The sequence below is a fragment of the Acomys russatus genome, chromosome 5 (assembly GCF_903995435.1).
Source record: "Acomys russatus chromosome 5, mAcoRus1.1, whole genome shotgun sequence".
NCBI classification, from domain to species: Eukaryota; Metazoa; Chordata; class Mammalia; order Rodentia; family Muridae; genus Acomys; species Acomys russatus.
Genome location: NC_067141.1, coordinates 3,797,408 through 3,809,705, shown reverse-complemented (window position 1 = coordinate 3,809,705; position 12,298 = coordinate 3,797,408). Strand labels below are relative to the sequence as shown.

Genomic DNA, 12,298 nt, shown 5'->3' with positions numbered 1-12,298 from the left:
GTCCTGTTCAATGATAAAAGCAAAATCCTTCCGGTGTCTTTGGCACCCACTCCCAGGCTTTGCCACAAATGTTACCAGTTCACTGCCAGTGGCAAGGTTGTTTAGGTTTGAAGTCTGAAGCCACTTGCCTAGATATGAGTCTTAGTGGTTTGTTTTGGTTAGTTTATGTCTCTTTATGCTGTCCTGACTAACCTTGAACTCCTGGGCTCAAGCCATCTTCAGTTTCCCAAATGCCTGCACTCCATGTATGCATCACCACACCTGGCTGCCATCTTATTATATTAGCCATATTCTTTGGCAGTTAACGCCTTGAGTTTTGAAATCTAAAAGACTAACAGGTTAGGGAGAAGACTCAGGAGCTAAGGCACTTGTCACGCAAGTATGAGGGACCAGAGCATGGATGCCTGGAAACCATGGATGAACTAGCTGGGCGTAATGCCGGCGACTGAATCTCCATAGCAAACTAGCCCTAGTAGAGTTGGTAAGTTCATGTGGAGAGATGAAGACACAAAATGCCCAAGGTCTACAAGTACACACCCCCCACGTGTGTGCCCACATACAAGCAAATGTGCATACATACGTGCATGCAACACACACACACACACACACACACACACACACACACACACATCCCTGTCACTTTCCCGAGCTTCACATGGATGTGCATCTAAATGTCACATACTTTAACATGTCGTGTAATACAGTGACACTGGGTGAAGAGGATATGAAAGCATCGCCCTGATGTTATGGTCTTCTGTTAAAAAGTCAAAAACTTCACTGTCGAAGTTTGACATCTTCCTCCTTTTCACTTATTTATGTAATCATTTATCCATACCAGTATCAGAAAAAAATATCAATTTCTCATTTTGAAAAATAGTAACTTCATTGGCTAGCCAATACAATGTGGTCAGCTCTGAAATCATACACACAAGCAAACTTAGTGGGTTGTATTTATATGCTTATATATATATGTAATAATAATGCTCAAAGCAAAAAGGGACCATCAATCTGAGAGGGAGTGAGGAGAGCATATAGGAAGGGTTGGAAGGAGGAAAGGGAAAGGAGAAGTGATGTAATTAAATTTTAATTTAAAAGATTAAACAATAAAAAATGGTGAATCCCAGGGCTGGGGGTATGGCTTGCTGAGCAAGCATGGGGACTTAAATTCAGATCTTTAGAACCCATGTGGAGGCTGCATCGTGGGCTGGAGAGATGGCTCAGGGGTTAAGAGCATTGCAGGTCCTGAGTTCAATTCTCAGCAACCACATGGTGGCTCACCTAGAATGAGATCTGGTGCCCTCTTCTGGCGTGTGGGTATATACACAGGCAAAACACTGTAAACATAACAAATAAATAAAATCTTAAAAAAGAAAGAAGGCTGCATAGCTCTATAACCCCAGAACTTGGGGGGCGGGGGAGATGAGGGATTCCAGCCTGTGTAGGCAAGTCAGTGACTTTGTCTCAAAACATCAGAGTGGAGGAGAATCACTGAAGAAGAAACCTGATATTGTACGTGCACATACAAATGACTGCCCTCTTCCCTACTCCCCTCTCTATCTCTCACACACAGGACTAGGAAGGGACCAGGTAGTATCTCAGTACGCTCCCTGATGCCTGATTATTACAATGATGGAAGCAGAGCTCCCCACTTACTGTAGCCCATCAGGGTGAACGCCCCTACGAGCATGATCCCAGTCTGCAGAGCATCCGTGTAGATAACAGCAGCCAGGCCTCCTGTAGGGAGGAGCACAGGTAGGGTCACTGTCAGGTACTCCCACAGGAGGATTACTTGGGGTTGGAGGGAGCCTAAGAAGGTGGAGAGCCCACAGCTTTCTGAAGTCTGAGGAGCTGCCCAGATGGTTGACTCAGCTGGTCCCTGTGTGCCATGAGCATTTTACTGCATTGCTTTGCTGCGCCTTCACAGAGAGCTGATGGAGACATTGGGCCGGCCCTGTGGCTTGCTCTGATCAAAGGAACAAGGTTGGCATGCTTGCGTGCAGCTCCACACCTTCCCTCTAGGAGCCCTGGGACTTTGTTGCCCTGAGAACAGCATGCTTTAGGAAGCCTCAGGAGCTGTGGTACTATACACGTAGAGTCCTAGAATGAGGAAAGCAGAGGCCGGAGAACTGTTTTTGCTCATGACCAGTCAAGGGAACATAAGACCATGTCTCAAAACAAGGTGGCTGGAAGGAGCTCCGGGGCAGAGCATTTGCTGAGCCTCGGGTTCAGTCTTCAGTGGAGGAGAAGCTGCTCCCCACAGCCCAAGCTGACCACAGGAGGGAGGCCATCTGTTTTAGCCAGCTGTCCCAGCTGCCACTGAAGGATAGCTTCACAAAGCCAGGTGACACCATCACATAAGCAACCCATTAAGTTATGGGAATTAAGCCCATCCCTGTACAGATGCCTTGTTACATGGCATGTGGGTTGCTTGTTACACAGCAGTTCCTCACTCATACAGGAAGTGGTACTTGGGCTACAGGCCTAACTCTGAGTGTTTCCCTTTCTTGTTAAAAAAAAAAAGTTTATGCTAGCATACCAAATATTAAGTTTCATTATAGAATATCCAAACAAAATTAGTTCTTGATTCTCCTCTCCTTCTTCCCCATGTCCCTGGCCCCCTTTTAGCCACAGCTCATGTCTTCTTTCATGTCACATGTGCCCTGTTGCCTTCTCCCTTTTCCCAGTTTCTCCTTCATGAACACCTTCATCATTTCTGAAAGTTATTTTCAAGAATTGTAGTTTATCTTAAAATGTCTTGTTACATCTGCTTGTGTGCACTTGCACCCACGTGCCACCATGTATGTGCGGAGGTCAGAAGATGGCTTGAGGGGCTTAGCTTTCTTCTTCCATGTGTGTTCCAGGCATTGGACTAGCTCTGGCAGGTTTGGTAGCAAGCACCTTTGCACCCTGAGCCATCTCTCTGGCCCAGCACCTTTATTTTTAAGGTTGGATAAAGAATGTGAGTTCTGTGTACTCAGACACCGCCTAGGCTCTTAACACCATCACATCATCACAGTGGCCTAAGAGGATTCCCACTGAATTTGCCCTATCCAAAAATAAATAAATAAATAAATAAATAAAAATCTCGTGGTGTTTGCAAATCCATCAATGTGCAGACAGCATAATGGTCCTAGGCCCCTCAGTGAGGTGTCTCCCTCAGTGAGGTGTCTCCCTCAGTGAGGTGTCTCCCTCAGTGAGGGGAGAGGAACGTTGACCTGTTACTTGATACAAACATGTTGCAATTACTATGCAATTAAGAAAAACATGTGGGCCAGGCGTGGTGGCATATGCCTTTAATCCTAGCACTCGGGAGGCAGAGGTAGGCGGATCTCTGTGAGTTCGAGGCCAGCCTGGTCTACAAAGTGAGTCTAGGACAGCTAAGGCTACACAGAGAAACCCTGTCTCAAAAACAAAAACATAACAAAACAAAAAAAGAAAAACATGTAAACGGGTGTGGTTTCCTTAATGTCCCCTTCCTGGTCGACAGTAATGGAGCCTTCTTTCAAGTGATGGGAGACCTGGCTTACAATCCCACCCTAGTTCTCTGGTGTTCTCTTGAGTGACCCAGAAGTCACAAGAGCTCACAGTTTGGTACCCACTGAGTCCATCTATTATGTCCATACCACAGTTTGGTACCCACTGAGCACATCTCATGACCATACCACAGTTTGGTACCCACTGAACCCATCTTATTTCTACGCCAAGGCTTACTGAGTACAGACCACTTACTGAGCACTGTGGAACAATTAAACATTTTGTTTAATTGGTCACTGAGTATCTGGTGAGCGCCAGGCTCTGTGTCCTTTCCCTCATAGATCTGCCAGCCTCACAGAGAAGACAGACTCCTCCACTCAGAGATGAACTGGCCATGGCAACCAGCTCACGCCTCTCCTCCTGCTCAGAGCACATGGCTTCCAGCAGTCTTCCTGCATTAGGGAAACCCTCTTCCTGATTAGATAATCCCCTTCCTCATTAGAGCCCTCTGGTGGTGTTCTGTGACACTTGGAGCAAACTCTAGGCTCATCGGAGCTGCTGCAGTTATGTTCTTAGGAACCCCTTCTAAGAGCACCCCTGGAGGTCAGTGGACACAAGGCACGCTGTCATTGCCACTGACACCCCCTCCCCCATCTCACTGCTATTCTCTGGATGGAGGAAGCGTGCGTTTGTCCCACAGGCTTTTGCAGTTGTCATCCCCTATGTTTAGAATTCTCTACACTTCTCATGTCATTTAAATTTGCCTGAAAAAAAAAATAGCCTTTGGCTATGTATTTTATGTTTTTAAAAAAGCCTTCCTTTTATTGGCCCCCAGCTCCTTAGTCAGCCTTGATAGATAGCATTTATCAAGTGTACTAATATGCTCTGACATGGCCAATTGATTTCCTTGTTCATGATTTGTTTCCTTGTAGCCACTAGAATGTAAAGTGGGGGCGGTGAGCAAAAGTTTTGGGGTTTGTTGTTAACTTGGTTCAGCGGTTTTCTTTTAGTGGTGGTGGGTTGTTCTTAAGAGGCAAGATCTCTTTTATAGTCCAGGCTGGCCTTGAACTCAACAGTCTTATGCCTCAGGCCTCCAGGTTCTAGGATTATAGGCAGGAGACAACGCACTCAGCCTTACATTAGAGACTTTGTTTCACTGGTTTATGTCCATATCTGTTTTTTTATGTTGCATGGCACATAGAAGGTAATCGACACACATGAATATATGTGTGTACACATACATTTGTGGATGGAATTCTACCAAGAGGAAGCAGAGACGGACAAAGCCAGATAAACAGGAAACTATTCAAAAACAGCTACTCGAAAGCCTACTGTGTTATAGGAACTTTTATAAATCTAAGGAAAAAAAAAAAGAGGGGCTGGAGAGATGGCTCAGTAGTCAAGAGCACTGACTGTTCTTCCACAGGACCCAGGTTCAATTCCCAGAACCCACATGGCAGCTCACAATTGTCTGTAACTCCAAGATCTGACACCCTCTCATAGACATCCATTCAGGCAAAACACCAATGCACATAAAATAAAAAAAAGAAAAAAAAAAACTAAAAAGAAAAAAAAAAAAAAAAGATAAAGCTGCCTAAACCTAGGTTCCAAAATCAGCTTTTAATCACCCAGCCTCATCTCATACATGTGGGCTCACATGCTTCATCTCATACATGTGGACTCACATGCTTCATCTCATACATGTGGGCTCACATGCTTCATCTCATACATGTGGGCTCACATGCTTCATCTCATACATGTGGGCTCACATGCTTTATATCATACATGTAGACTCACATGCTTCATCTCATACATGTGGGCTCACATGCTTCATCTCATACATGTGGACTCACATGCTTCATCTCATACATGTGGACTCACATGCTTCATCTCATACATGTGGGCTCACATGCTTTATATCATACATGTAGACTCACATGCTTCATCTCATACATGTGGACTCACATGCTTCATCTCATACATGTGGGCTCACATGCTTCATCTCATACATGTGGACTCACATGCTTCATCTCATACATGTGGGCTCACATGCTTTATATCATACATGTAGACTCACATGCTTCATCTCATACATGTGGACTCACATGCTTCATCTCATACATGTGGGCTCACATGCTTCATCTCATACATGTGGACTCACATGCTTCATCTCATACATGTGGGCTCACATGCTTTATATCATACATGTAGACTCACATGCTTCATCTCATACATGTGGACTCACATGCTTCATCTCATACATGTGGGCTCACATGCTTTATATCATACATGTGGACTCACATGCTTCATCTCATACATGTGGGCTCACATGCTTCATCTCATACATGTGGACTCACATGCTTCATCTCATACATGTGGACTCACATGCTTCATCTCATACATGTGGACTCACATGCTTCATCTCATACATGTGGACTCACATGCTTCATCTCATACATGTGGGCTCACATGCTTCATCTCATACATGTGGACTCACATGCTTCATCTCATACATGTGGGCTCACATGCTTTATATCATACATGTAGACTCACATGCTTCATCTCATACATGTGGACTCACATGCTTCATCTCATACATGTGGGCTCACGTGCTTTATATCATACATGTGGACTCACATGCTTCATCTCATACATGTGGGCTCACATGCTTCATCTCATACATGTGGACTCACATGCTTCATCTCATACATGTGGACTCACATGCTTCATCTCATACATGTGGACTCACATGCTTCATCTCATACATGTGGGCTCACATGCTTCATCTCATACATGTGGACTCACATGCTTCATCTCATACATGTGGGCTCACATGCTTCATCTCATACATGTGGACTCACATGCTTCATATCATACATGTGGACTCACATGCTTCATCTCATACATGTGGGCTCACATGCTTCATCTCATACATGTGGACTCACATGCTTCATCTCATACATGTGGGCTCACATGCTTCATCTCATACATGTGGACTCACATGCTTGGCCCTTAGAAGTTTCTCAGCTAGTCCTTCTGGAATACATTAAAGGGAAAACATTGCGTAGCCGTGGGGAGATTTGTTTGTTGAAGCAGGGTCTCAACTACATAGCCCAGGCTGCCCTCAAACCCAGAATCCTCCTGCCTCGGCCTCCTTTGTGTTGGGATGATGGGGGTGAACCACCTTATGTGGCTCATTTATGCTGCATTTAAATAATCCCTTTTCTTATTAAGTAACCCTCTTTTTTCGGATAATGGTTTTTCACATGTGACTGTTCAGGATAGTGGAGTGAGATTTAGTGAGCAAATGGCATTAGCACACTGGAATGCCAGAAGGTGTGTCAGGATGCTCTCTGAGCATCACCCATGCCACATGATACCTGCAACGGTGTACAGAGCTGTGACTGCCAGCAGCCCCACTATGGCCAGGTACAGATCCAGGTGCAAGGATTGCTGGATGAAGATGGCACCTGCGTACATGTCCACCTGTAGGATGAAAAGACAATGAGTGAATGGGTGGCTGGATGGACAAGGGAGTGGGTGGGTGAATGGAGAAGGAGTGTGTAGATGGATGAAGGGAGGGTGTGTGGATGGATGGATGGGCCAGGGAAAGGGTGGAGGAGAGACTGAATGGATGGATGGATGGATGGATGGATGGATGGATGGAGAGTAGGTGGCATGGATGAGTACATTGAGGAGGATGGAGTGAATGGATGATGGGCATCTCCCAGACCCTGACAAATACAGAAGATCTACGCACATTTATTTTTCTCATCCATCTCATCCTAAGTTGAGAGCCTCAAAATGAAGCCCTCTGGTCAGCCAAGTTTGAGACCTGCACTCTGGCAACAACCTCATGGTCTTCCCACTTTTGCTGTGGGTTTTCCTGCCTGCCCTCTTCTACCCTGTGCCCTTTGTGTCCCGCCCAAGAGGATATCTTTCTTCTCCCCATCAAAGCCCTTGTGTGCCTCTCACACTGTCCACCATAGGGCTGGGTAAGTGAGAGCTGTACACCAGACCCTTTGAAGTTGGCAAGCTGTTAACCTCATTTTCTTTATTCACCCTATATTCCTGGGGGCTCTGGGCTTTCAGAAACATTCCATCTCTCAATATTTCTTGTTTTCATGCATTTTTCCACCTTTAGCTTGTGTTATTCCAGCCATCTGGAATGGCAGCACCCCTTTTTTTCAACTTGTGGATCCCTCCTAAGATGACAGTCACCCCATACAAGACTATAAGTAGGCATCCTAGCAAGAGCATCTTGAGTCTGCAGCTAGGGCGCAGTCAGTTGCTGCTATCTGTACTAAGTGGAATTTCTTCTGCCCCTGCTCCATGTGGGACAAGAGCATTGCCACCCCCAGAGGTGACATCTTGAGCTAATCCTGTTAAGCAGCCCATGCCTGGAGGCTACAGTGCATCTGGTATTCCCCACTTTCCTGGAGATCAGCCCATCCGAAGGCCAGGGTGAGGCAGGCCCAGGCAATCCCCAGTGTATCTGACTGAGATCTGACCACTCTCATTTCTACGTGCTCCTTTTGCCTCTACTTCTACCTCCTTCCCTCTGCCTCTCTCTTACATCAAACCTGCCCCAGAGGCGGCAAAGCCGATGTGGAGGAAAACTCCTCAAAACGCACTACAGTTATCGTCTCGCCATGCTGCAGGAGTACGGTCAGGCCGTGCGTCTGCCTTACCGAGATCTTGGTGAAGATATAGATGAACAGGTAGAGCACCGCCAGGGTGATGGAGATCCTGCTGCCCCCGAAGCGCCTCCTCAGGTATTCAGGCATGGTGGTTACCTGGGGGTTGAAACGGCTTGTTGCAGCCAGCTGACACTGGGCATGTGCCTCCTCAGCCTGGCCACCAGCTCTGCCCACCTCCTCCATCCCCACCAGACCCAGAAGCACAGAGCATCTCTTGGGGCTTCTCCATGGGAAACACAGGGAGGGAGAAGACGTGGGGAGGGACTGTGTGGAGACAGTGGGGTCTAGACAGGGCTGCGCACCTAACTATTGTGGTGTGTGGGCTTGCACGTGCACGAGTGTGTGCGCGCACATGTGTGCATGTGTGTGTGTGTGTAACTGAGTGCATGCCACAACACAAGTGTGGAAGTCAGAGGACAGCTTTCAGGAGTTGACTCTGTCCTTCTGCCATGTGGGTCTGCGGATCAAACTCAGGTTGTCAGGCTTGGCCACAAGCACCTTCCCTGGCTGAGCACTTCCCCACCCCAGACTACTGTTCTCTGTTTCTAAACACGAGGCAGAGTGGTCTCCATCCTAGTTTAGCTGTCGGCTGGATTTCTTTAACTTATTTTTTTCTATTTAAGTGAACTTACCATTTTACTTAAATAACTTTTTTTTTTTTAATGGAAATTGAATTCTGGGCCTCTTGCGTGTTAGGTAAATGTTCTACCCCTGAGCTACACTCCAGCCCTTGGAAATGAAACTTTAAATTACTACTATTGGAAAAAGCAGTCCCAAACTTTAGGGAACCCCCCCAAAAAATGAATATAGGAACAATAGAGCAATACAGAGCTCATCCGTTCTCTTTTAGCAACTCCCTATGGCTGAGAGCTGCTCATGGGGCCAGAGACAAGCCATCCATGAGCAGATGGGTGGCACTAACTGGGCACAGCAGGGTATAAGGAGGAGGGGACAGTGACAGAGTCCAGTTGTAAGGGACACATTGCAGCGATCCAGGCTGGGGAATTGGAGGAGGGAATGTGTTATATGATCCTAACATGTTGTATGCATGCGTGAGACTGTCAAAGAATAAGAGAGAGGAACAAGAGATAAGGTGGCTGAAGAGCTAAGGGCATCCAAGCTGCACAGGAGACTTTGCCCTCTGACCCCTGGTGAGATGAGTGTGTCTCACAGTGCAAAACATAACATGCACACTGGTCACATGCCAGTTAAGAGCAAAATAATACTCACTTCAAAAATTAAGGGGAAAAATCCACCAAGCAAGGTGGCTTATGCTTATAATCCCAGCATTCAGGAGGCGGAGGCTGGAGGATTAGGAGTCTAAGGTTATACAGTAAGACCCTGTTAAATAAAAGAAAATTCCTGAAAGGCAAATGCAAAGAGGAGTTTCACTCCATGGCACAGAATAGATATCCCCACAACCAACACTGAAACCATTGCAGGAATCCCATCTGCTCATCCTCCAAAGAGAAGCAAGGAATTCTGGGAACAGAATGTGTAGACTTGAGAGAAGGTGAACAGAGAGCATCTTCATCCAAGAGGCACTGACTTCTGATGGCTCCCAGATGTCTGGGATAGGAGTCTGAGGCAGAAGCTGTCACTAGCATGTAAGATGCTCCAAGGACTGGGTCATGATGCTGAGAACCATGATTTGGGCTGTAGTGTTTGAAGAGTGTAGAATGTTCTGTCAGTCACTCTGGGACCTGAGACCAATAGACTTTCTTCCACAATGTCCCAGGTGTCAGATGGGAAGGACAGTGACAATTGTGGAGTACACTGCTACATTTGGGGAGGCTGTGTTATCATTTGGACTCACAGCATCTTCCAAAAATTCACATGTGGGGGGCCTGGTCCCCAGTTGATGGATCCAGGCAGAGAAGTGATTGGATCGCGAGTGCTTTGACCTATTCATGGACTGATCTGTTGATGGATTCATAACTTGCTGACATTGTTGGGAGGTAGTGAGAGCTAGGAAGCTGGCCTGGCTGGAGAAAGTAGATCACTGCAGACCTTCCTTGAGGGATGGGTGCTGTCACCAGCCCCTTTCTGACTCTCTGCTCCCTGGCACCATGAAGTGAGCAGCCTTCCTCACCATGGGTTCCTCTCCATGTTTCTGCCTTGCTGTGGGCCTAAAGCAACGGAGCCTGGTGACAAGATACCAAACCCTTTGGAGATGTGAAAATAAGCTCCTCCCCTTGTTTATCTCAGGTATTATGCCTCGGTGACGAAAAATGACGAACGTGGGCTGAGTGGCCAGACTTGCTTCAAGAGTAACAAGTCCTTGCGGTGATCCCAGCATTTTGGGAGACAGAGGCAGGGGGATTATGAGTTTGAAGCCAGCCTAGGATACCTGGTGAAAACCTGTCTCAGAAAAGTTAAACTGGTACATAGTAGTAGAACCTGATTGAATGTTCTAGATAACAGGAGTGTTCCGGGTGAAATGAGTTAAATGTTGACGCGTTGCTGAATTTTTCCTATTAAAATATTGGCAAAATAAATGTAGCAATCGATATTTTAATAGGGCAAACAAAGCTTTGTTATCCACCTCTTCTCCTCAAAAGGCAAGTTGGGATGCTGACTCTCATGGGTGCCCTGCCTGAGTCCTCTTATTTGCTGCAAAGTTAGCTCAGCAGGAAGTTTCCAGAAATATACTGAGATCTGACACTACCAGAAATGATGCAAGAAGAGGCTGAGGCAAACCTCATTCACTGTAGGATTGAGACCTAATCAGAGAGTACAGTGGGTGCTCCAGGCCATTCCGATGAAAGTGTGCCAAAACATACACGCTGGGCAACCGTTATCTAATCTGTGGATGACAGGCAACTGCTATCTGGGCTTGGTTGCTGAGCTAGACTCCTTTCATTGGCTGCTGCTTTGACTAGCATTTGACCCTGGGGTCAATCTAGGAAAACTACAGCTTCTATCAACATGAAGTTTCTAGTTATTAAAAAGCAGGAGAGGAGGAGAAAAACGAAAGAAGAGGAGGAGGAGGAAGAAGAAGAAAAAGAGGAGGAGGAGGATGGAGGAGACAAAGGAGTTAGCTTCATTAGCACACTACACACACACACACACACAAAAAAAAAAAAAAAAAACCCTTCCTATCTCAAAGGTATTCCTTGTTCTAAAGTCTGGGCCATTCAGGAAATAGCCATTGAGTCAGAGAACCCAGACAATACTCCTCCAACTACAGACTCAAACCACAGCTGGACTCAGTGAGGAAGGCCCCGGGGACCAAACAGGGACCATCCCTCTTGTTGGTACACGATGAATAGGCAGAAGAAATAAATACAGCAGCCAGATGTGGTGGCACACACCCATAATCCTGGCAGGAAGATCACAGATGCAAGGTCAGCTTGGGCCGCATACCCAAGAGACTGTCCCAAACGCTAACTAAAACAAGATAAATTGAACAAAAGGCAACCAGCCTTAGAGAGTACCCCTCCAGCTCTCAGGTCCCTGGCTGAGAGTGGCATTGTATTATGTCACACACACTCTTTCTCTCTTGATGGTGGAGGCTTTGGAGGGGACCCCAGAAACTGTGTCCTCTCCCCAGATCAGATCCAGTGTGCCCCTCATCCATGCCCATAGGAACCCTCCTCACTACTCCTGTGAAATAAATGCCCTGCTCTAGCTCTTCGCTAGATGAATGCATGGAGGAAGTGACAGAAGAACACTATGGCTGCTTGGTGGGCACCTGAGGGCTATGGCTCAGTCTCCATGTTCATAAGCAAAGCTAGTCTGTAAAGATGGGGAGTATTTGATGCTGTCTTCTGAGATGGTAAATATACACTGACATCTAAGGGATGGGGAGGTGCCCAGCCTATACTTGCTGTGCTAGTAAGAAGGCCAGTATTTGATGCCCAGAACCCATGTTAAAACAACAACAACAACTGGGTGTGACAGCACACTTAGAAACCTCAGTGCTGAGGAGGCAGAGACAGAAAATCCTAGCCAGTCACCCTAGTCGAACTGGTGAGCCTCAGTTCCAGTGAGAGTTCCTCCTTTAAAACATAAGGTATTGCTCCTGAGGCACAACAACCAAGGCTGAACTCCGGCCTGGACATGCATGTGCATAAGCATGCGTGTACACCCACACACAAATGTGTGCCCAGACATATATGCAC

General features: G+C 46.5%; 1 protein-coding gene across 1 annotated transcript in view; it reads right to left on the bottom strand.

Moving 5' to 3' along the window:
• Window positions 1–12,298, bottom strand: part of Slc5a11 (solute carrier family 5 member 11) — a 40,053-nt gene that overhangs the window by 18,244 nt on the left and 9,511 nt on the right. Inside the window, exons 5-7 of the mRNA XM_051145191.1 lie at window positions 8,166–8,270; window positions 6,855–6,960; window positions 1,654–1,734 (exon numbers count right to left, since the gene is read on the bottom strand). Of these exons, the coding sequence (XP_051001148.1) occupies window positions 1,654–1,734; window positions 6,855–6,960; window positions 8,166–8,270 (292 nt within the window). The remainder of the gene's footprint in view (window positions 1–1,653; window positions 1,735–6,854; window positions 6,961–8,165; window positions 8,271–12,298) is intronic.